The following is a 25,494-nucleotide window of genomic DNA, read 5'->3' on the forward strand; positions in this document are numbered from 1 at the left end:
CTTTTGAATTTTCTATGTGTTATAGACTGTACGTTGTTTATGTGTAACTCCATGTTGTTGTTTTTGTATCACTGCTTTGCTTTATCTTGGCCAGGTCCCAGTTGTAAATGAGAACTTGATCTCAACTGGCCTACCTGGTTAAATAAAGGTGAAATAAAAATAAGACTCCTAAACATCTAATCAAATGCCTACCCAGGCTACATTGACTCTGTACCGGTATCCCCTGTATATAATCTCGCTATAGTTATTTTACTGCTGCTCTTTAACTACTTGTTACTTTTATTTCTTATTTGTAATTTTAAAACTGCATTGTTGGCTAGGGGCTTGTAAGTAAGCATTTCACTGGAAGGTGTTGTATATGTATGTGCATGTGACTAATAACATTTTATTTTAAATGAGATACGATGACTCACCATCAGTACCCCAAACGACCACCAGTCTGCACTGTGGATGTGGCCCTGCCTGTTCACCACCTCTGGTGCCATGTACTCCACTGTACCGCAGAAGGAGTAGGCTTTCTTCTCATGGTCAACGGCCTCTTTACACAGGCCAAAATCTGGGGTGAAAACACCACAAGTCAGTTACTATTCAACTACCGGTGCTATTATAAACACACATCATGTGGACAGGCAGGCATACAGGTGTAGGATCTTAATGTGACCAGTTTTTCAGAGTAGGAAAATAATCCTGCAGCAACAGGAAATTATTGTGTTGATTTTAATTAAATCAACATTTCTGTAGGGGACGATACATTTTTATTTGGAGTAAATCAAGTCAAATTTTAAAGTGGAAATTACAACCTTTAGAAACCTTCTATACATTACAAGTATGCGTTTCCTGTTGAGCAGGATGATCAAATTAGGATCCTACACCTGTACAGGAATAGAGTACATTATTTGCACTATGCTTTATGGATATGGCCAGGGGTAGTTCCTGACCATATGACCTGACCTATAACTAGTCTATAGCCTTCAACTAGGGCCCAGGGTGCATCAGCAATGGCACCCTATTCCCTATATAGTTGGGTATTATATAGGGACCTTATCAGGGAAAACTTTCTGTAACACTTCCTGATGCCTTCATGACTCATGCAGGTATTCAAAGGCCACATAATTCATATTCCCCATGTGAAGTTGATACATCACACCGTGACATATATTCAAGGTCACCTTTGATTCTTGTGTATGTGCGTGAACTCCCAAAAGGTAAACAGCCGATAGAGAGAGTGATTATAGTGTTGATAAGATGCAGGAGAAACATAATTAACTTCTAGGTAATGATATACAGGCTCATACATAGAGAAGTTATCTACACAGGGACAGATATGGCTTTGGTGACTCACTGACTAATGGGGAAGGTCAACAGGAGGAGGGAAGTGTGTGGGGGGAGGGAAGTGTGTGTGTGTGTGTGTGTGTGTGTGTGTGTGTGTGTGTGTGTGTGTGTGTGTGTGTGTGTGTGTGTGTGTGTGTGTGTGGTGTACCTGTGAGTTTGATATGGCCTTCTTCGTCCAGTAGAATGCTAGAAAATATAATGAGAAGAGGTGTTAGTGTGCTGGACTATCATGTTGGGATAAAGAGGTAGACAAAAAATGCTGTCACAACCACTGACTGGTACAAATAACCTGGCACTAAGAGTCTAGAATACTTTAAGAGTTAAAAAAAAAACTCTGTAGACAAGAAAAAAAAAAATAGGTACTTAGTAGCACATCTTCACATTTAAAAAAAAATGTAATGGCAAAAGGGCTGGCCAAATCAACATGTCCCCTCTCAGTGAATTCAGGGGATATCAAAATTGTATATGCCAAAAGAGATAAAAACGTGTCTAATCGGCCTGTGCATACTAGCTTTTTCATCCTCTCATATGTTAAGATCCCATTGCTCAAGACCAGATGTGATGATCGCTCTTGTTGTGCATTCAGTCCTCTCAGTTCTGATGGGGGTTCATTAATGTTATCACTATGGGGCTAAATTACACCGCAGTGACATTTTCTGGTTTCTATAGAATGGATATAAGTCTTTAAGAGATAACAGCACTCTGCATCGCAATGTCCCTCTCACTATAGAAAAGAACACCAAAACCCAGACAGTTGTGGGTCGGGGCTACAATAGCATAGCATATAAGGGGCGTAATCTTTAGTACAAAACAGTTGCAATCAGTTGTGTTTTGCTATGAAAACAAGAGTTTCTATTTGACAAATTGAAGTAGTTCTATTTGCTTCCGTTTGGTTTTGTTTTGTTCCTTGTGAATACACCCCAGGTCTCAGGAAGTCGTCCTCTCTAGCTCAGTTGGTAGAGCATGGCACTTTCATCACAATAATACTGGGTCCACCCATAGGTAAAATATATGCTCAGTTTGCACACATATGATTAAGTCTCTTTGGATAAAAATCGTCTGCTAAATGGCATTTATTATTATATTCGGGAGGCAATGCTAGGATGTGTGATGCTGCGACGCTAAGCTAGCTAGGACTAGCGGCCCTTCGCTGAGGCTCCACCTACTTCTCAGGTTTGAGGTCCCTGTAGATGATTCCCAGGCCATGCAGGTGGTCCAGGCCCAGGGCCAACTCTGCTAGGTAGAACTTCACGTCCTCCTCTGTGAACATCACCTGGAAACGATACACACAGAGAGAGACAAAGACAGTGACAGTGACAGAGACAGAAAGAGAGAGACAGGAAAAAACGTACATGAGTCCAGACAGGATTATGATTAGAGAGAACGAGACGTAAAAATGTCCATCAGGAACAAGACTAAGAACATACCTCTTTCGACAGCCTGGTGAAGAGATCGCCTCCTCTCAGAAAGTCCAGGATCAGATAGAGCTTTCCCTCCGTCTGAAATGCTGGATGCACATACACACACAAACAGGTGGTCCGGAGTAGTGCTAAAAGTCCATTTGTCTGACAAACCTAGAACACCCAAAGGTGTTGCCTTTCAATTAAACAATGACCGCCGACACCTAGCGAAGTTAACGCCACGACACCCTAAAGCTGTTATCACCAGAACAGTTTTTTTTTCTAATATACTTTACTTCTTGAACCTAGCTCTGGTCGTTACTCACCGTAGTGGAGTTTGACCACAAAGGGGTGGTTGACATCTGCCAGGATGTCTCTCTCCATCTTGGTCCTCACCCGGTCTCTCACTGTGGGAGGTGAGGGGCACAACCGTGTCAGCGCTGTCATGAGGTTAGCTCTTAAACCTGACTATAGCCTTGGCTCAGTGACAGATGGGTTTGGAACCGGGTGCCTAAGGCTGAGACAGGACCTGAATAAAACGCCAACAGGCCACCATTGGTATTTTAATGGGATATATTCAATATAAAAAACACCAAATCATCACTGCTCGTCTGAAGGCCATAGAATTGTTAAATCAATTCATCTGTCAAACAAATATAATGAAAATATCCTTGTCGAGTGACATGTGAAACCAAAGTTTGGCCAACTTCCGCCACACAATTAGTGAAACGCTAATCTATGAAACTGTCAGGGTGTTGACATCTAGTGTAGACTAGATCCCACAGCAGCAGACCACAGCACACAAGAACAGCTACACACCAACTGAAAAATGGTTGATTTCTTCTCACTATCAAAGCCTTGAAACAAGATCAAAACAAAAACAGTGTGGGGGGGGGGGGGGGCAAAGTGTAAAGCAAAAGGACACGTGGAGTAGCAAGTGCAAAAAACGACATGTCTGCACATGAAAGAGGTGAGAACGAGCCCTCCCTAAGAACATAACCACTCGTGTTTGCTCCGAAGCAGGGTCCTTTTGATGTGGGAGGCCTCAGTGAGTTCACAACATGTTTTCAATCCCGTGAATGTGTAGCTACAGTATCGTTTCCCATGATAGTAAAAATCCAAATCAAATGTTAAGTCACATGCGCCAAATACAACCTTACAGTGAAATGCTTACACACAAAATAAGTGTTAAAGTATTTACTAAAATAAACTGAAGGGGAAAAAAGGAAAATAATAAAATAATAAAATAAAGCTGTCATCAAGGCAAAGGCTGGGTACTCTGAAGAATCTAAAATATTAAATATATTTTTATTTGTCAAACACTTTTGGTTACTACATGATTCTATGTGGGTTATTTCAAAGTTTTGATGTCTACACTATTCATCTACAGTGCCTTGCGAAAGTATTCGGCCCCCTTGAACTTTGCGACCTTTTGCCACATTTCAGGCTTCAAACATAAAGATATAAAACTGTATTTTTTTGTGAAGAATCAACAACAAGTGGGACACAATCATGAAGTGGAACGACATTTATTGGATATTTCAAACTTTTTTAACAAATCAAAAACTAAAAAATTGGGCGTGCAAAATTATTCAGCCCGCTTAAGTTAATACTTTGTAGCGCCACCTTTTGCTGCGATTACAGCTGTAAGTCACTTGGGGTATGTCTATCAGTTTTGCACATCGAGAGACTGAATATTTTTCCCATTCCTCCTTGCAAAACAGCTCGAGCTCAGTGAGGTTGGATGGAGAGCATTTGTGAACAGCAGTTTTCAGTTCTTTCCACAGATTCTCGATTGGATTCAGGTCTGGACTTTGACTTGGCCATTCTAACACCTGGATATGTTTATTTTTGAACCATTCCATTGTAGATTTTGCTTTATGTTTTGGATCATTGTCTTGTTGGAAGACAAATCTCCGTCCCAGTCTCAGGTCTTTTGCAGACTCCATCAGGTTTTCTTCCAGAATGGTCCTGTATTTGGCTCCATCCATCTTCCCATCAATTTTAACCATCTTCCCTGTCCCGGCTGAAGAAAAGCAGGCCCAAACCATGATGCTGCCACCACCATGTTTGACAGTGGGGATGGTGTGGTCAGGGTGATGAGCTGTGTTGCTTTTACGCCAAACATAACGTTTTGCATTGTTGCCAAAAAGTTCAATTTTGGTTTCATCTGACCAGAGCACCTTCTTCCACATGTTTGGTGTGTCTCCCAGGTGGCTTGTGGCAAACTTTAAACTACACTTTTTATGGATATCTTTAAGAAATGGCTTTCTTCTTGCCACTCTTCCATAAAGGCCAGATTTGTGCAATATACGGCTGATTGTTGTCCTATGGACAGAGTCTCCCACCTCAGCAGTAGATCTCTGCAGTTCATCCAGAGTGATCATGGGCCTCTTGGCTGCATCTCTGATCAGTCTTCTCCTTGTATGAGCTGAAAGTTTAGAGGGACGGCCAGGTCTTGGTAGATTTGCAGTGGTCTGATACTCCTTCCATTTCAATATTATCGCTTGCACAGTGCTCCTTGGGATGTTTAAAGCTTGGGAAATCTTTTTGTATCCAAATCCGGCTTTAAACTTCTTCACAACAGTATCTCGGACCTGCCTGGTGTGTTCCTTGTTCTTCATGATGCTCTCTGCGCTTTTAACGGACCTCTGAGACTATCACAGTGCAGGTGCATTTATACGGAGACTTGATTACACACAGGTGGATTGTATTTATCATCATTAGTCATTTAGGTCAACATTGGATCATTCAGAGATCCTCACTGAACTTCTGGAGAGAGTTTGCTGCACTGAAAGTAAAGGGGCTGAATAATTTTGCACGCCCAATTTTTCAGTTTTTGATTTGTTAAAAAAGTTTGAAATATCCAATAAATGTCGTTCCACTTCATGATTGTGTCCCACATGTTGTTGATTCTTCACAAAAAAATACAGTTTTATATCTTTATGTTTGAAGCCTGAAATGTGGCAAAAGGTCGCAAAGTTCAAGGGGGCCGAATACTTTCGCAAGGCACTGTACAATGTAGGAAATCCCGTTGGCTAATAGGAATGATGGCAGAGGCAGATTACCCAGTCGCCATCGGATCCTTTACAAGGCACCCCAACCTACGTCCCCCTATACCTCTGTCTCTTCTTCATATGAATGACAGAGATGTGGGCCTTATCCGGTGTCTGAAGTAAACCGTTTGCGTCCGACTCTTTAAAGAAAAATTCTTTGTCCAGTAGGAGGTGATTAAATCGCTGTTCTGATATCCAGAAGCTTCTTTCGGTCATAAGAGACAGTGGCAGAAACATTATGTACAAAATAAGTTACAAATAACGCAAAAAAATAAAATGGCACAATTGGTTAGGAGCCTATAAAACATCAGCAATCTCCTCCGACGCCATTCTAACCAGAAGTCCTTACAAGGATAGTAAAATAAAAAGAACATTCAAACAGTTGGGGACATTTAACCGGTCCCCACAAGGAAAACAGCAATTTTAGGGTTAGGTTTAGGGGTTAGGGAAAACAGGATTTTTAATGGGAATCAAGGATAGTAAAAACAAACGTGTGTGTGTACCTTTGAGGGTGGCCTTTCTCAGGACCTTCATGGCGTACAGCTCGTTGTTGTCAGGGGGCGTTACCTTCCGCACCAAGAAAACCTACAGGCAACAAGACAACACCCAACTCTCAATCCCATTGAAAATGAAGAACTAGAAGGGACATTCCAATTCAAGTCTATGCTCTGTGATTGAGGGACCGGCAGCCATATTGAATGTATACATAGGTATTTACATTTCTATGGTCAATCCAGTGCATTAGGCTACAAACCTATGGGATTGACAAGGGGAATGTTAATTGGTAGAGCTACTTCTCAATAAACAAAATACTTCGGTCATTGATTTTCCATGGGGATTTTCATGAAGTGCAAATGACATGCAAAAACCATAAAATGCTAGACAATGTTCCATAAACTGCTAGGTAAACATTATTATATTGTGCTAGTTAGTGAACAATATGGAAGTTAAGCCTAGCTATACATTTATTACATTCACAATCCAATTTGAAACGACCAGACATCAAGAACAATGAGCTCAACCAGAAATTATGTTTTGCCATTTCTGATCTTGCAGCCTGATGGGAGATTAAATGGAATGAATACGAGTTAACATGGAGTTGGTTTGTCCATATACAGTACCAGTCAAAAGTTTGGACACACCTACTCATTCAAGGGTTTTTCTTTATTTTGACTATGGGCGAATGGCTGCCTAACAACCACTACTAAAGGACACCAATAAGAAGAGGAAACTTGCTTGGGCCAAGAAACATGCCAAATGGACATTAGACCGGTGGAAATCTGTCCTTTGGTCTGATAAGTCCAAATTTGAGATTTTTGGTTCCAACCTCCTTTGTATGACACAGAGTAGGTGAACGGATTATCTTCTCATGCGTGGTTCCCACCGTGAAACATGGAGGTGGTGGTGTGATGGTGCTTTGCTGGTGACACTGTCTGTGATTTATTTAGAATTCAAGGCACACTTAACCAGCATGGCTACCACAGCATTCTGCAGCGATACACCATCCCATTTGGTGTGCAATTAGTGGGACTATCATTTGTTTTTCAACAGGACAATGAACCAACACATCTCCAGGCTGTGTAAGGGCTATTTGACCAAGGAGAGTGATGGAGTGCTGCATCAGATGACCTGGCCTCCACAATCACCCAACCTCAATCCAATTTATTTATTTTACCTTCATTTAACTAGGCAAGTCAGTTAAGAACAAATTCTTATTTTCAATGATGGCCTAGGAACATTGGGTTAACTGCCTTGTTCAGGGGCAGAATTACAGATTTTTACCTTGTCAGCTCAGGGGATTCGACCTTCCAGTTACAAGTCCAACGCTCTAACCACTAGGCTACCTGCCACCCCAATTGAGATGGTTTGGGATGAATTGGACTGCAGAGTGAAGGAAAAACAAGTGCTCAGCTCATGTGGGAACTCCTTCAAGACTGTTGGAAAAGCATTCCAGGTGAAGTTGGTTGAGAGAATGCCAAGAGTGTGCAAAGCTGTCATCAAGGCCAAGGGTGGGTACTTTGAAGAATATAAAACACATTTTGATGTGTTTAACACTTTTTTGGTTACTACATGATTCCATATGTGTTATTTCATAGTGTTGATGTCGTCACTATTATTCTATAATGTAGAAAATAGTAAAAATAAAGATAAAACCTTGAGTAGGTGTGTCCAAACTTTTGACTGGTCCTGTACATACTAACTGAACTAATTACAATGAACATTGAATGGATGTCAATAATGTGTTTAACGTGGTCTAAAGTTAATCTAGACCACCTCGTGTGCCACAATGCTAGAGGAGTGGGTGAAGCAGTGAGCTGAATGACAGGTGTGTGTGTCAGTGTCTAACAGTGTTGCTTCCTGGGCTCAAACCAAAGACCCTCTGAACACATCGTCTACTGTCACACAAGAAGCATCGTTACCAATCAATACACAAAAACTCAGCAAGGGAAACAACCATTTCAAGCTCTCAGAGTGAGTGACGTCACCGATTGAACCCCACTAGCACGTACCGCTAACAAGCCAGACATTTTTTCACATCGGTTACATGTTTTTTTTGTTGTGTGCGTCTCAGGCTAATCCAGGTGTGGATTACTAACACAGTGGCACCGGAGCACGCCTGAACAATCTCAAACCATACCAATGACCATACAAATGTAAATGGATTCTTGCATCTACAGGCTTTAACCTCTTAATGACGATGCACACACTTTTACTGATCTGTCCACAAACACAATAAGAAGCAATACTTTGGGGAGATTGAACACTGCATCTTGGAAACGGTTTTCACATGTTTCTTAGGAAACGGTTTTCTTTTTTTGCATGCTTATTTAGAGGAGAATTATTACGTATTCTTACTGTAGTGATAAACATTTCAACGGTCAAGTGATGTCATTAGCAACACGAGTTGATCCCCTAAAAAGATGGGCTTTCGAAACAAGAGGTATACATGAGTATAGCAATGTGAACCACTTCTCAGATCTGTCACGGAGGGGGTATTTGAACAAAGGCAGTGTGCTACCTTAGAGGGGTGACGTTTTACCTTGCCGAAGGAGCCCTGGCCCAGCACTTTGAGCAGCTCAAACTGGCGAGCGTCGGCCTTCTCCGAACCTTCCTTGACCACGTGGGTGATGTTAATCTCCTTGATGATGTCATCCTCCTAGAGAGAGACAAGAGGGGGGAGAACGTCCATTATCCAGGAGACACCACATTATCCGTGGTACCGCAGCATTGTAGGCGGAGGAAACCTTTCCAAGCTTGATTATAATCTACACAATGCGAAAAAACATTTGAACCCATCTGTCTGCTCATCAGACTGATCTTAACCATGATACAATACACGTGTTTTCAAGTGACTGTGTATTTTGAGGTTGAACACACTGATTTGAACTTCAGCCGCCTGTCCTTTAAAACAAAGCGGCCTCTCTTGGATCTCTCCACATGGATCAGGGAGGAAACTGACAGACGTTTTAGCACATGAAGATGAAGAATATTTAGAAAGTTGCTGGGAGGTGACACACACGGGTGTGTCCTGATCAAAGTGTGTGCACATTCGAGCAACAATGCAGAGGAGCCAACCCGAAAAGAGGAAGAGGGTAGAAAACAAGAGGTGTGGCCACGAGAGTATAGAAAGCAAAGAGAGCTAGTTGAGAGAAAGGAAATGGCTCGGTGCAACAAGTGCTGTCCAACACGTAGTGTGTTTCCTTCGAAGGACACAGAGCAGTAACACACACAGGGTTTATCCTAAGACGAGTTCAACATTCGCAACTACCGAAGAAAACATCTGGGCACAGACGGATGGAGAAAGGAAACAAGAGAGGAGACAGAAAAACCCTGTGAAAACTAACCACGAGAAGTTCACAACCCTGATATGTTTGTGTTATGAGTCTCACTGGAAACAAACCGATCGCACCATTTACCGTCAATGATATTGAGAATGGTAACCATAGCCACAGCTTGAAATAACTATATTTTTACACCAGCGTTGTGGCAAAGAGGCTGCTTTTGAGCTAAGGCCTACTTCACCTTACCCAAAACATATTAAATAGCTGTATCAGACAGCAATTACAGTGGAACATTCACACAGTACACACTAGGCTTGGGCGATATATCGTTTATAGTGTACACTGGAGTATTAGAAATAATCGACGGGGGAGTTGTGCTATGCCACTGCTTAGAACTATAAGAAACTGAAGATGTGTCAAACTAGTTAGATCCGGCATTTGGTTTGCTAACTTGCTAGCTAAGTGGATAGCGGTCAAGATCAAGAGTCTTGGTTACAGCAGAGACTTTTTTTAATTTAGTGACTTTTTTTAAACTTGTGTGCACTTCTGGTAATACCATATACCCCAGTATGGTACAGAAACGGTATGAAAATCTGGATACCACCCAACCCTAGTACACAGGCCAACTTATTTTTGTTGAACTGCATCTGCAGTCTGTGTCCTTGAGCAAATACATTCCCTTCATACAGTACTTTATACCATGTTTGCTTAGAGTTAGACATTACTCAAGAAAAACAACCAACCCCAGGCCCCTTATGGGACCAACCAAGACCACCTTGAGTGGACAAAGTCCTACTACTGAGGGTGGAACTCTAACACTAGACGCTAACACTCAGTGGGGTAAAGCACTTCAGTAAAAATGCTTGAAAGTACTTAAGTAGTTTTTTGGAGGGTATCTGTACTTTACGATTTATATGTTTGACTACTTTTACTTCACTACATTCCTAAATACAATTCTGTACTTTTTACTCCATACATGTTCCCTGACACCCAAAAGTACTCGTTAAATTTTGAATGCTTAGCAGGAAAGGAAAATGGTCTAATTCACACACTCATCAAGAAAACATCTCCGGAGGCCTAACTTGTGTCAAGTTAATCTCTTTAAAGTAAAAACCCTCACAAACCCACTGTATATAACGTCTCATAACGCTAGCATGGTTAATTGCAATAAATATTAAATAATGTACCTTAGTAACAAATCAAGACAAAGAACCATATACACTAATATTGTTCCATTTTCCTACTATCAATATTTATCTTTGTTTAGGTTGCAAATAGCTAAACATGCGGTGAAGCAGTTAGCAAGGTGAACACATGTGAAGGTAATAATGATACATGTTAATTGCGGGTGTTTAAAAGTGAGATTTTCACTGGTCAGTTACTTTAAAAGCTAATTTCCTGCAAATCTACACATTTCGTCATAAACTCAGCAAAAAATAAAGAAACAGCCTTTTTCAGGACCCTGTCTTTCAAAGAATTCGCAAAAACCCAAATAACTTCGCCAAAAGAAAGATGCCCAGGGTCCCTGCTCATCTGCGTGAATGTGCCTTAGGCATGCTGCAAGGAGGCATGAGGACTGCAGCTGTGGCCAGGGCAATAAATGGCAATGTCCATACTGTGAGACGCCTAAGACAGCACTATAGGGAGACAGGACAGACGGGTGATCGTCCTCGCAGTGACGGACCACGTGGAACAACGGATGTACCGATGCTGTGCAGGTGAACATCACACCTGGGGGACAGGTACAGGATGGCAACAACTCCCCGAGTTACAACAGGAATGCACAATCCCTCCATCAGTGCTCAGACTGTCCGCAATAGGCTGAGAGATTCTGGACTGAGGGCTTGTAGGCCTGTTGTAAGGCAGGTCCTCACCAGACATCACCTGCAACAACGTCACCTATGGGCACAAACCCACTGTCGCTGGACCAGACATGACTGGCAAGAAGTGCTCTTCACTGACGAATCACGGTTTTGTCTCACCAGGGGTGATGGTCGGATTCGCATTTATCGTCGTAGGAATGAGCGTTACACCGAGGCCTGTACTCTGGAGCGGGATCGATGAGGTGGAGGGTCCGTCATGGTCTGGGGCGGTGTGCAACAGCATCATCTGACTGAGCTTGTTGTCATTGCAGGCAATCTCAACACTGTGCGTTACAGGGAAGACATCCTCCTCCCTCATGCGGTACCCTTCCTGCAGGCTCATCCTGACATGACCCTCCTGCATGACAATGCCACCAACCATACTGCTCGTTCTGTGTGTGATTTCCTCCAAGACAGGAATGTCAGTGTTCTGCCATGGCCATCGAAGAGCCCGGATGTCAATCCCATTGAGCACGCCTGGGACCTGTTGGATCGGAGGGTGAGGGCTAGGCCATCCCCCCCAGAAATGCCCGGGAACTTGCAGGTGCCTTGGTGGAAGAGTGGGGTAACATCTCACAGCAAGAACTGGCAAATCTGGTGCAGTCCATGAGGAGGAGATGCACTGCAGTACTTAATGCAGCTGGTGGCCACACCAGATACTGATTGTTACTTTTGATTTTGACCTCCCCTTTGTTCAGGGACACATGATTCCATTTTTGTTAGTCACGTGTTTGTTTATGTTCAGTTTATGTCTCCGTTGATGAATCTTATATTCATACAATATTTACACATGTTAAGTTTGCTGAAAATAAACACAGTTGACAGTGAGAGGACATTTATTTTTATGCTGAGTAGCTCCATTAACTTTTCTACGTACTTTATATTGTTTGTTATTCACCATCCCAAAAATTATTTTGTAAAAAAAAAAAGCAGCACCCCGCCACTGCTAAATTAATTAGGAGAAACACTGACAACACATCTTGACTAAGACACACCTTTTGCACATCTCCTGCTCCATAGTCCACACACGATCATATGACAATAAGCGAAGATCTAACACTGTATGGGGCGAAGCCTTCATCTGAAGTCGAAAATTCACTTAATTGCATGACCATTCTCCCCAGTGTGAAGACCACATTACCTTCCACTGGGTCCTGTTGAGACTGTCTGCATGGGAGGCGTCTGTCTCATTGCCTGTCTTTTTCTCTGTAGAGGTGCCATGGCCAATCTGTGTCTGTGGTTCGCTGATGCTGGCCAAAGCCTTGTTATGGTGCTTCTTGAAGAGGTAGAGGGTCAGCAAGCGGCTCACTTTAAACTTCCTCCTGTCCTTTTCCATCTCAACATTGCCTTGCCAGCCTAGACCCCATCCCAGTCCCAACCTCCCTACCTCTGGACAGAGTCCTCACTCTCATACCAGACTGGTAGACTGCATGGTAAGATGGGGTGCAAGTTGTACTCTCTGTATGTAAGCCGACTCCGTTAGTTCTGTGTGTCCTGTCCTCTGAAAGCACAGAGCTCTGACTACTGCTGAACAGAGAAAGAGGGGGGGGGGGGGGGGGAGAGAGAGAGAGGCAGGAAGGAACAAAGAGTCTGCTCTGAGACCTGTATGCAGAACCCACACAACGAGTGTGTGTGTGTGTGTGTGTGTGTGTGTGTGTGTGTGTGTGTGTGTGTGTGTGTGGGGGGGGGGGGGGGGGGGGGGGGGGGGGGGGGGAGTGAGAGTGTGAGAGTGTAAGAGTGAGTGAGTGAGTGAGTGAGTGAGTGAGTGAGTGAGTGAGTGAGTGAGAGTGTGAGAGTGTGAGAGTGTGAGAGAGAGTGAGAGAGAGTGAGAGAGAGAGAGAGACACAGTTCATCCTCAGCCCTCCTCTCTGAAGTCGATGTCACAGATGATAAATCTTCTCCTTCCTGCTGGAACTGACAGGTCAGCGGCCCCTCCCGTCCCATCATGCGCCGCTCTGCCCCGTTTCCCTTTGGCTATGGTCACAGAGCGGGTAGAGTGACGAGGTGTCGCCTCCCTAACTGCCAACACCATGACCCAGACAGCAAGAGAGACAGGGGAAAAATAGTGAGAGCGGGAGAGAGACCGGGACACTTTTACAGCCTGATGACAGGCATCCCTTACAGCCTCTTTCCTGCCATCCTCGTCTCTACCCCTGTCTTTGTGTGAGAACAGGGCCTTCCACATCCCTACAAACACACTGTCACTGTGTGTCTATATGAGTCAATACACACTTCCTCTTAGCTTCACAGAACACTATTTCACTCAAAGTCTCCATCTACTTGCTAAGTCACTTTCTTTTGCAGCCTCCTAAGATCGCATATTAGATACTATAGCGCTCTATTGCACTACTATAACCAGATCTAGACATCTTGTATAGTGTATCACGGCTACTGTAATGCAGATCAACTGTCTTCAGAGAGTAACAAAATCAGCTCTCGAGGTGACAAAGACAACTCATTTTGGACAGCTTTCCCACAAACTGGATGTTGAAGAGTGCATTTTTAGAGCCAACGTGTGAGCAAGGTGCCAAAATACTTCTAAAGAAATACATTATCTTCTCAGACAGCCACACCTAGGTGGACGGACTACAGAGGTATATGCCAGAGCTCTCCAGTCATTTGAGTCAGACGGACAGTAATTTAGTCGCTGCATATGCTAGCATTGTTGACCGTATTGATTTAGCCCAGCAAAGCAATAGAGGAACAGAGGGTGCTGACTTGGCGGTGAGCCAAAGCCAAATGAATGAGGAATAATCTTACCTTGGCGTTAATATTGGCAAAGTCCTTCTCTACCCAGGTAATATGGGACCGGTCCTGATTGAAAGGTGTCACAGGGAAAAGGATTTCAGGTTTGTATGTCACAGAGTGTTGCATCGGGTCAGTTATCCGTTGGTTCCGCACAGTTGACCCGCAAAGAAATCAGCTGGCGAGTGGAACGGTTCATTATGTTAATTCAGGCTTTCCTTCATTTAGACCAAACGCAGGCCATATCCATGTTAAACCGGTGGCTGGTAAAAGTTGGAGTAGATCCTTCTAAATAAATACATTTTTGCAGCCTATATGCGATTCTTGGAATAGTTTTTGTTGAAGTTTCAAGTAAACCATTTGATTATCTAAACAATATTGAACGTAAAAGGTCTTGTTTTATTATGTCGCTATAGGCTTTCAATGTGCCGCATCTCATTGTGTTAATAATTCATGGAATAGTTTCCTTCTATTCAAATGTTGAAAAGACACGCAGACAAGTTAACAGGGAGGAGAATAATAGCCTACTACTCTGGAGTCATAAAAAAAACATGAAATAAATTGAGGTTATTTGTCGTGTTACGGATCGGCTCTCGAAGAAAAAAAAAGTCCTATGCGGGTGGGTCGGGTTTGGCTCGGAATTGACGTGGCCCATACAGGACTCGTCACATTTTTTTAAAAAATGTAATTTTTTTTATTTCACCTTTATTTAACCAGGTAGGCTAGTTGAGAACAAGTTCTCATTTACAACTGCGACCTGGCCAAGATTAAGCATAGCAGTGTGAACAGACAACAACACAGAGTTACATGCAGTGTTCACAGCAAAGGTTGGTTGTCACGGCGATGGAAGGAGAAAAATAAGATGTGTTTTTGTATGATGTTACCACATGACGTTGGGCGAGCCACCAATAAAGCCATTATTTTAGGCTCGGAGTTGTGGGCTCGATAAATAAGTGACACACACATGGACACAGTGGAGGGGCAGTGAGTGTGCGTCATGTCCACCCACTTTCTCCATTAACACACACAAAATACATACAGGAACGCATAAAGCTAATAGCGAACATAGACAATTGTTTCACAGTCTCTTGCTCTTCCGAGAAGGCTACAAGCCATTTTCTAAGCCAAGTTGTAAATTTGTTCATTTCACCTGACAGAACACTCAATAGGCTTTTGCACACTGTGCTGACTAGAAGTAATTCAAGTTCTTTGTAGAGAGATGGAGCGAGTAAGATTCCCAGAGACAAGGCAAATCTGCTCAAAGTGGTGCCCCCCCCCACCTCAAAATACAAGATATCAAATCAGTGAATTTAGAATGGTATAACAACTAAAACATCTTGCTACAATGATAGCACTTATAGTTTCTCAGTCATCATGTTCATGTCTTCTAGAAAGTCTCAGACACAAGCGATGAATAACAAAATGTCAACTTATTTCAAGTCAGAGGTTCTAGGAGAGTCTACTTTGACTGTACTCTGGTCTTTGCCTTTCCACTGTGACAGTCAGGAAGGATAAGTAGTTCGGTCAAGGTCAGAGGCTACTGCCACAGATGCGTTTCCTACGCCCACCTCTCAGGTCACTGAAACCCCTTTTTTAGCTCCTACAATACACCACACAGAGCCAAGCAATACACACAGCCAAGCAATTCACACACACGTGGTGTGATACTTGCCTGGGGCACACGAAAACCCCGTTTGGTGCGAAATATGTGCCTCCACATCTTGTCGATCGGAGTTTCCCATGTCACACTGTCTAGGACTTCGACACGTACTTGTGAGACACTCAGAATGGGGCAATAAGCTAATCTTACACACACACACGTAAATGGGGAAATGCAAAGAGCATGTCACCCCGGTAGAAGACTGATTTATTGCAGATAATCTGAGGAGGAAACTAAGAGACTTCCTAAGGAAGCCACAGCAAACTAAACTCAGTCATTACCAGAAAGAGAGAAACACATGCCGTGTAATAAGCACGCAGGCACACACGTATAAAAGTACCCACACACCACTTATCAAATGCCACTGCAGACACTTCTTTCTACATCGTGTTGGACCATAACGGCCTCGACTTGAGACAGTCATGGTGAAAAAGAGGAAGGGATGGATTCTTTAGAGTCACTGGGCTGTGTTGCCTAGCAGCAGGCAGGGACAACAGACATGTACTAACTGATTGAGGACCTTTACCACATAATTGTATCTTAGAACTCAGTGCCACTTATTGGCACTCTATGAGCTTTACTCAGTCTTTGTCTGCTCCCTGTACAATAACCTAACGTGAAAATAAGAGATAATAAAGTCAGACCCACAAGTGCAGCCAGGGCGGAAACACTGAATATCTGCAGGAGACTCAAGACATCGCCCACTTTTTTGGTAAGCGAAAAGAACTGAGCGAATAGTGGTATCAAATTGGTAGTTACAGTCTTGTCCCATTGCTGCAACTCCCATACAGACTCGGGTGAGGCGACGGTCGAGAGCCGTGCGTCCTCCGAAACACAACCCGGCCGAGCCGCACTGCTTCTTGACACAATGCCCGCTTAACCCGGACGCCAGCTGTACCAATGTATAGGAGGAAACGCTGTACACCTAGCGACCGTGTCAGCGTGCATTGCTAGAGCGAGATGGGACAAAAAAAACATCTCGGCCAAACCCTCCCCTAACCCGGGCGACTCTGGGCCAAACCCTCCCCTAACCCGGACGACTCTGGGCCAAACCCTCCCCTAACCCGGACAACTCTGGGCCAATTGTGCGCCACCCCACGATTTGTGCTTTAAGGTCGGTTCGGTTTGATTATAAAAAAGGATATCACAGTTTGATTATTTTCTTGACATTAAATGCACAATGCAATATATGGGTTGAATGCTGTAACACTGTATAAAACAATTAATAAAAGTACTGCTTATCACTTACTAACAATCATTTATTCACACAACTTTAATCAAATTTGTTTTACTTGATGACTTTATTATTTCAATCCAAACCAACATCTCATCTCTATAGGGCTGCTGCCTTTGCTGTCTGACAAAAATCACGATTTTAGTCGTTCTTTCAAGTAAACAAGGCATACCAACTATCAGCCACTTAGATCAACTGCTTTCTATCCCTTTCGATCATGTGTGCCTTCTTCTCTTCACACCAATTTATGCTTGATCGGGAAATGCTGACCAAAGGCTCTGTATGGAGAGAGAGAGTGATGACATGAGCGTCGCAATTTCTTTTTAACAATGCGGAGGGCTCCGTATAGCACCGCATTGACATGATTGGTTGACGTAGGTGGAGGCGGTACACCCTGTATAAAACGCATACTCAATTGCATTACTTCGACGAAAGGCTACCAGAACAAGTCACAAATGAAACCTTTATGACGTGTAGGGATTTCAAAAGGCACGAAAATGAGTGGCATACTGTAAGTCAGGTGAAAATAATAATTTCAGAAAAAGACTACCAAGCCTACCTGTTATGAGTCTCCGCGGTGCCTATACGGGCTGTTGACAGAGGGTTGACGTTTTTATGACTCTTGCCGTTTGATAATTCCAGTGAAACTATTGGATTCCAGACATCATTAATATTTGGACATGCACACGGACATGATCAAATCGCTATATTTTTTAATTCGCTCTGTTATCATTTCAGCACGCTAGCTAGCTATATATCACAATGCATTATCTAAATTACGGCCGCTAATCCGCCATAGAAATAGAAAGAATATAAACTCCGGTAATATGGCTAGCCTAACTATTGAACTGTTTGGAGCTTGTATTGAAGCAATTTTGTTTTGTATGGCCCGGTTCCCCCGAGTGGGTGGAGATTTCTCTTTAGGATCAATGGAATGGTGGAAAAAGTTGCAAATGCTTTACACCTGGGGCACCGGGCCATGCAAAAATGAATTGGCATAGAACTTTAGTAGTCAAAACCTTTCATCTTGTGGAGACAGGGGAAGCGGGGTTCTAAAAAGCAATTATTTAGTGCAATTTTACCATTTCTAAACAGGCCTCTTTTTTATGCAGACTAGTTCAAAAATAAGTGCAATTTGACAAAATTATCTAATGGCTTACGACCATTTGCTGGTAAAAAAGGGGAAGTGCAACAACCTTAGTTTGCACCCCTTATTATAATTTTCTCCATGAGAAGGTGTAGGGTCGTCACAGCCACAAAGTCATAAACCATGTTAATTTGAACATTTTTCTTCTTAAAATCTGATTTTAAACCCAACTCCGCTTCACCTTAAATTAAGACCGAAAAGCTCATTTTTGTTTTCATGAATTTGATATACCGGTAGCCAATTTTGACCCAAAGGCCACGGAGAAAAGCTGTTTGGCTCTTAGATGACTCGTGAATTGGAAGCACTTTGCATCAGATGTTTCTAATTAATAAATCTGAAGTCACAAATTCAGATTTAACCCTTTAACCCTAAAATCTATTAGACTTTGAATAAGAATTGATTTACATTGTTGTGAAACATCATGGGTAAGCTCTGGCCATCTTTCAGCTCAAAAAAGTGGATTTCTACTGGTGTGGGTGTTTTTAATTTAATTTGCACTGAGGTGCATCCTGTTTCCATTGACCATCCTTGATGTTTCCACAACTTGGGAGTCCACCTGTGGAAAATTCAATTGGTTGGACATGATTTGGAAAGGCACACACCTGTCTATATAAGGTCCCACAGTTGACAGTGCATGTCAGTGCAAAAACCAAGCCATGAGGTTGAAGGAATTGTCCGTAGAGCTCCGAGACAGCATTGTGTCAAGGCACAGATCTGGGGAAGGGTACAAAAAGATTTCTGCAGCATTGAAGGTCCCAAAGAACACAGTGGCCGCCATCATTCTTAAAATGCAAGAAGTTTGGAACCATCAAAAATCTTCATAGAGCTGGCCGCCCAGCCAAACAGAGCAATCGGGGGAGAAGGGCCTTGGTCAGGGAGGTGACCAATAACCCGATGGTGTGTTAGCAGGATTACAGGATGTTATATTTATGCACCAAATTGTTTTATTTAATAGAGTAATGTTCTTAGGACACTCGCTCTCCTTTTGTGTTAACTGAGAGAAGTCTTTATGGAGCTTGGGCTGGCAACTGATTAAGTGATGGCATGGTGATAAAAAAAAACCTACAGCTGGCATTCCAGAGATCAGATGTGGTGGGTGTCACCGAGATAGAGATAGCCTGGAGGAACAGAACAAAGGCCTCAGTATTCCTGATTATCCTGGCATCTGGGAGACAACACCAGAAGCATGTGACCACAGGATGAACCCAAAGTGGCTTATGGTGCCCCCAATTCTTATGGGAGGGGTTGAACCAGCAATGACTGAGAAATCTTGGTATCGGGTATATAAGGAACAGCATGGTCTTTAAAGGGTAGGCTCTCGGCCCAACAGTCAAGACTATTGGGTCGACGGTTTCATAATTGCAATAATTCATCGCTATTGAATAAAGATGATTGTTTGAAGAAATGACCAAGTCTCTCTCACTTGAATAGAATGTTCCACCACAATGGTCACTCTTTCAGGGCTCCAGAGATCGATCCTCTTTGGAGATGGGAGAACCTTCCAGAAGGACAACAATCTCTGCAGCACTCCACCAATCAGGCCTTTATGGTAGAGTGCCCAGATGGTAACCACTCCTCAGTAAAAGGCACATGACAGCCCGCTTTGAGTTTGCCAAAACGCACCTAAAGGACTCTGACCATGAGAAACAAGATTCTCTGGTCTGATGAAATCAAATCAAATTTTATTTGTCACATACACATGGTTAGCAGATGTTAGTGCGAGTGTAGCGAAATGCTTGTGCTTCTAGTTCCGACAATGCAGTAATAACCAACAAGTAATCTAGCTAACAATTCCAAAACTACTACCTTATAGACACAAGTGTAAGGGGATAAAGAATATGTACATAAAGATATATGAATGAGTGATGGTACAGAGCGGCATAGGCAAGATACAGTAGATGGTATTGAGTACAGTATATACATATGAGATGAGTATGTAAACAAAGTGGCATAGTTAAAGTGGCTAGTGATACATGTATTACATAAGGATGCAGTAGATGATAGAGTACAGTATATACGTATACATATGAGATTAATAATGTGGGGTATGTAAACATTATATTAGGTAGCATTGTTTAAAGTGGCTAGTGATATATTTTACATCAATTCCCATCAATTCCCATTATTAAAGTGGCTGGAGTTGAGATGATTGAGTTGGAGGCGTGCGTGGCCAAGCAGTCGTGGGTGAACAGGGAGTACAGGAGAGGGCTCAGAACGCACCCTTGTGGGGCCCCAGTGTTGAGGATCAGCGGGGTGGAGATGTTGTTGCCTACCCTCAGCACCTGGGGGCGGCCCGTCAGGAAGTCCAGTACCCAGTTGCACAGGGCGGGGTCGAGACCCAGGGTCTCGAGCTTGATGACGAGCTTGGAGGGCACTATGGGGTTAAATGCCAAGCTGTAGTCGATAAACAGCATTCTCACATAGGTATTCCTCTTGTCCAGATGGGTTAGGGCAGTGTGCAGTGTGGTTGAGATTGCATCGTCTGTGGACCTATTTGGGCGGTAAGCAAATTGGAGTGGGTCTAGGGTGTCAGGTAGGGTGGAGGTGATATGGTCCTTGACTAGTCTCTCAAAGCACTTCATGATGACGGAAGTGAGTGCTACGGGGCGGTAGTCGTTTAGCTCAGTTACCTTAGCTTTCTTGGGAACAGGAACAATGGTGGCCCTCTTGAAGCATGTGGGAACAACCGACTGGGATAGGGATTGATTGAATATGTCCGTAAACACACCAGCCAGCTGGTCTGCGCATGCTCTGAGGGCACGGCTGGGGATGCTGTCTGGGCCTGCAGCCTTGCGAGGGTTAACACGTTTAAATGTTTTACTCACGTCGGCTGCAGTGAAGGAGAGTCCGCATGTTTTGGTTGCGGGCCGTGTCAGTGGCACTGTATTGTTCTCAAAGCGGGCAAAAAAGTTTAGTCTGCCTGGGAGCATGACATCCTGGTCCGTGACAGTGCTGGTTTTCTTTTTGTAATCCGTGATTGACTGTAAACCCTGCCACATACCTCGTGTCAGTATAGAGCTTTGTCTCTATACTGACGCTTAGCTTGTTTGATTGCCTTGCGGAGGGAATAGTTACACTGTTTGTATTCGGTCATGTTTCCAGTCACCTTGCCCTGATTAAAAGCAGTGGTTCGCGCTTTCAGTTTCACGCGAATGCTGCCATCAATGCACGGTTTCTGGTTTGGGAATGTTTTAATCGTTGCTATGGGAACGACATCTTCAACGCACGTTGTAATGAACTCGCACACCGAATCAGCGTATTCGTCAATGTTGTCGTCTGACGCAATACGGAACATATCCCAGTCCACATGATGGAAGCAGTCTTGGAGTGTGGAATCAGATTGGTCGGACCAGCGTTGAACAGACCTCAGCGCGGGAGCTTCTTGTTTTAGTTTCTGTCTGTAGGCAGGGATCAACAAAATGGAGTCGTGGTCAGCTTTTCCGAAAGGAGGGCGGGGCAGGGCCTTATATGCGTCGCGGAAGTTGGAATAGCAATGATCCAAGGTTTTTCCCGCCCTGGTTGCGCAATCGATATGCTGATAAAATTTAGGGAGTCTTGTTTTCAGATTAGCCTTGTTAAAATCCCCAGCTACAATGAATACAGCCTCCGGATATATGAATTCCAGTTTGCAAAGAGTCAAATAAAGTTCATTCAGAGCCATCGATGTGTCTGCTTGGGGGGGAATATATACGGCTGTGATTATAATCGAAGAGAATTCCCTTGGTAGATAATGCGGTCTACATTTGATTGTGAGGAATTCTAAAATCAGGTGAACAGAAGGACTTGAGTTCCTGTATGTTGTTTTGGCCACACCACGTCCCGTTAACCATAAAAAAAATACGCCCCCGCCCCTCTTCTTACCAGAAAGATGTTTGTTTCTGTCGGCGCGATGCGTGGAGAAACCAGCTGGCTGCACAGTCTCCGATAACGTCTCTCCAGTGAGCCATGTTTCCGTGAAGCAAAGAACATAAGTCTCCGATGTCCCTCTGGAATGCTACCCTTGCTCGGATTTCATCAACCTTGTTGTCAAGAGACTGGGCATTGGCGAGGAGAATGCTAGGGAGTGGTGCACGATGTGCCCGTCTCCGGAGTCTGACCAGAAGACTGCTTCGTTTTCCCCTTTTTCGAAGTCGTTTTTTGGGGTCGCCGGCTGGGATCCATTCCGTTGTCCTGGGTGAAAGGCAGAACACAGGGTCCGCTTCGCGAAAGTCATATTCTTGGTCGTACTGATGGTGAGTTGACGCTGCTCTTATGTTCAGTAGTTCTTCTCGACTGTATGTAATGAAACCTAAGATGCCCTGGGGTACCAATGTAAGAAATAACATGTAAAAAAACTGCATCGTTTCCTAGGAACGCGAAGCGAGGCGGCCATCTCTGTCGGCGCCGGAAGATGAAACCAAGATTGAACTCTTTGGCCTGAATGCCAAGCATCAGTTTTGGAGGAAATCAGACAAAGCTCATTACTTGGCCAATACCATCCCTACGGTGAAGCATGGCGGTGGCAACATCATGCTGTGGGGATATTTTTCAGTGGCAGAGACTGGGAGACTAGTCAGGATCGAGGGAAAGATGACTGGAGCAAAGTACAGAGAGAGATCCTTCATGAAAACTTGCTCCAGAGCGCTCAGGACCTCAGACTGGGGCGAAGGTTAGTCTTGCAACAGGACAATGACCCTAAGCACACAGTCAAGACAACGCAGGAGTGGCTTTGGGACAAGTCTCTGAAAGTCCTTTAGTGGCCCAGCCAGAGCCCGGACATCTCTGGAGAGACCTGAAAAAAAAAAAAAAAAGAATCGCTGTGCAGCGAAACTCCCCATCCAACCTGACAGAGCTTGAGAGGATCTGCAGAGAAGAATGGGAGAAACTCTCCAAATACAGGTATTCCAAGCTTGTAGAGTCATACCCAAGAAGACTCGAGGTTGTAATCGCTGCCAAAGAGGCTTCAGAGTAAAGGGTCTGAATACATATGTAAATTTCCCAAAAATGTAAAAAAAGTTTTTGCTTTGTCATCATGGGGTATTGGGTGTAGATGGATGAGGGTTAAGAAAAATATATATATTTAAAGAAAAAAAAGTTACTTTTTTATTTTTATCATCAATCTACACACAATACCCCATCAAATGGAGCAGCCTTATTTTAAAATCATTTATTTAACTTATTTTTTTTTTTTAAAGTGAAGGGGTCTGAAAACTTTACAAATGCACTGTGTTAGCAGCCTGCGTCAGTCTTCAAGGTGGAACCTAAACAAGAATTTCTGCTCTAGGACAGGAATTACTCGAAATAGGTGCGGCAACTTCCTCTGAGGTGGCCCTTTAATGTGTTTATAACAGACACTACACCCTTCAAAATCACTTCCACATTCAGTAATAAAACACTTTCACATCAAAACCATAGTGAAAGTATCACTGTTAGCGGTAGTGAAATGATTTTATTGAAAGGTAGTGGCATAGCATTTGTCCGAGTCCCAAAGCAGCAAAGAAATCCAAGTTTCACCATTGTGAATCAATGTCGACCGATTTTGATGTATTGCGCAGTAGTGACCACACGAGGGCAGTGTAGGTCTATTCTCTGTCCACTGCAACAGGACAACTCTCTATTGAGACCCAAGGTGAGTACAGAAAGACTTCATGGTGCAGCTGTGGCCAAGAAAGAACATGTTCTTACTGTTCCAGCTCAACAAAGCACCCCTCCTGAGTATAATATATATCTATGACATAACTACGTCAGTGTGGTGGGGCAATGAGAGATGGAGTGACATGAATAGAGCGAGGGTGAGAGCGCAAGAGAGAGAGGACAGAGCCAAGGACAGAGATCACACAAGGGAGAAAAAGTGATAGGGAGAGAGTGCGAGACAGTGAAAAGGGAAAGTGAGATCTTGGTGAGTGAGGCTGTGTCAGATGAGAAGCTGTGTAAAAGACATCAGCGCTCGTATACACAAAGCCTCTCAGAGTAGTATGATGATCTAGGTTCTGTTTCGCCTTTTAGATCATAATGAATAAAATGGCACAACAATGGGCTTCAGGATCTCGTCACAGTATCTGTACATTCAAATTGCCATCAATAAAAATGCAACGTTGTTCGTAGCTTATGCCTGTTCATACAATAACCCCACCGCCACCATGGGGCACTCTGTTCACAACGTTGACATCAGGAAGCTGCTCACCCACACGACGCCATACATGCATGTCAATTGCACACTCCCTCAAAACTTGAGACATCAGTGGCATTGTGTTGAGACATAACTGCACATTTTAAAGTGGCATTTTGTCCCCAGCACAAGGTGCACCTGTGTAATGATTATGCTGTTTAATGAGCTTCTTGATATACAAACCCTAATCAGGTGGATGGATTATCTTGGCAAAGGAGAAATGCTCACCAACAGGGATGTAAACAAATTTGTGCACAAAATTGAGATAAATACAGTTTTTGTGCATATGGAACATTTCTGGGATCTTTTATTTCAGCTCATGAAACATGGGACCAACACTTTACATGTTAAGTTTCTATTTTTGTTCAGTGTAATACTTCCTGACATTGATACACTTGTATGCATGCACACGCAACACAGAGTAAATGATACCATACACATACTTCAAAGTAATGCTTTCACAGTTGAACTAATAGAAGCTTCTGATGCCTGTGTGATAATTATGTGATTATACAGCACTAAATGCATGGGACTGCTACTGAATTAAAATGCCACAATCACAGTTGTTACATCCATACGAACTCCCTCACCCCTCGGAAACACTGAGTTCACTTCGTTTGGTTCAGACGAGAGCAGTAAAACTTGCGAACACACGCAATTCAGTGCTTACAACCCAGTTGACTCAGTAATGTTGAAAATGGATCAAACTGATTCTGATTCCCACCCCCACACAATAAGCCTACTTTACCTTAAGGTGTGTGACCTCGTGATTTCATCGTTTGGGTTCAGAACACAAACACCCTAGAAGAGTGTCGCATCACTACAGAGGTGACATTTTACAAAGAGCACATGTGTCTGGAGGACCAAACCTGCCATAATTACAAATAAATAAATGCACACAATTGATAAATGAATACACAAATAAATAAAATCAGCAGGCAAGTTCATACATTTTCCTCCACATATCTATGTTTAAAATGTGGTATTTAATTAGTCACACATTCATTTACAGTAGCAGTCAAAAGTTGACAAAAAAGTTTTAAAAAAAGTTTTCCCTTCTTAATGAGTTTGAGACAGTTGTGATGTGACAAGGTAGGGGTGGTATACAAAAAATAGCCCTATTTGGTA

The 25,494-nt window shown here is 43.2% G+C and overlaps 1 protein-coding gene across 3 annotated transcripts in view; it reads right to left on the reverse strand.

The window, feature by feature from the left end:
* rps6ka1 (ribosomal protein S6 kinase a, polypeptide 1) overlaps window positions 1-25,494 on the reverse strand; it is a 114,071-nt gene that overhangs the window by 29,446 nt on the left and 59,131 nt on the right. The window contains exons 1-9 of one of the 3 annotated variants that reach the window (XM_020470337.2): window positions 15,850-16,038; window positions 14,193-14,246; window positions 8,829-8,945; window positions 6,292-6,373; window positions 3,059-3,139; window positions 2,760-2,839; window positions 2,499-2,605; window positions 1,481-1,518; window positions 414-556 (exon numbers count right to left, since the gene is read on the reverse strand). In XM_020470337.2, coding sequence (XP_020325926.1) covers window positions 414-556; window positions 1,481-1,518; window positions 2,499-2,605; window positions 2,760-2,839; window positions 3,059-3,139; window positions 6,292-6,373; window positions 8,829-8,945; window positions 14,193-14,246; window positions 15,850-15,897 — 750 coding nt within the window. In that variant the 5' untranslated portion in view covers window positions 15,898-16,038. Of the gene's footprint in view, window positions 1-413; window positions 557-1,480; window positions 1,519-2,498; window positions 2,606-2,759; window positions 2,840-3,058; window positions 3,140-6,291; window positions 6,374-8,828; window positions 8,946-12,573; window positions 12,957-14,192; window positions 14,247-15,849; window positions 16,039-25,494 lie in introns of those variants that run through there. The other 2 variants (XM_020470335.2, XM_020470336.2) reach the window with 2 other exon arrangements.

The sequence above is a fragment of the Oncorhynchus kisutch genome, linkage group LG14, assembly GCF_002021735.2.
Source record: "Oncorhynchus kisutch isolate 150728-3 linkage group LG14, Okis_V2, whole genome shotgun sequence".
In the NCBI taxonomy this organism is placed as follows: domain Eukaryota; kingdom Metazoa; phylum Chordata; class Actinopteri; order Salmoniformes; family Salmonidae; genus Oncorhynchus; species Oncorhynchus kisutch.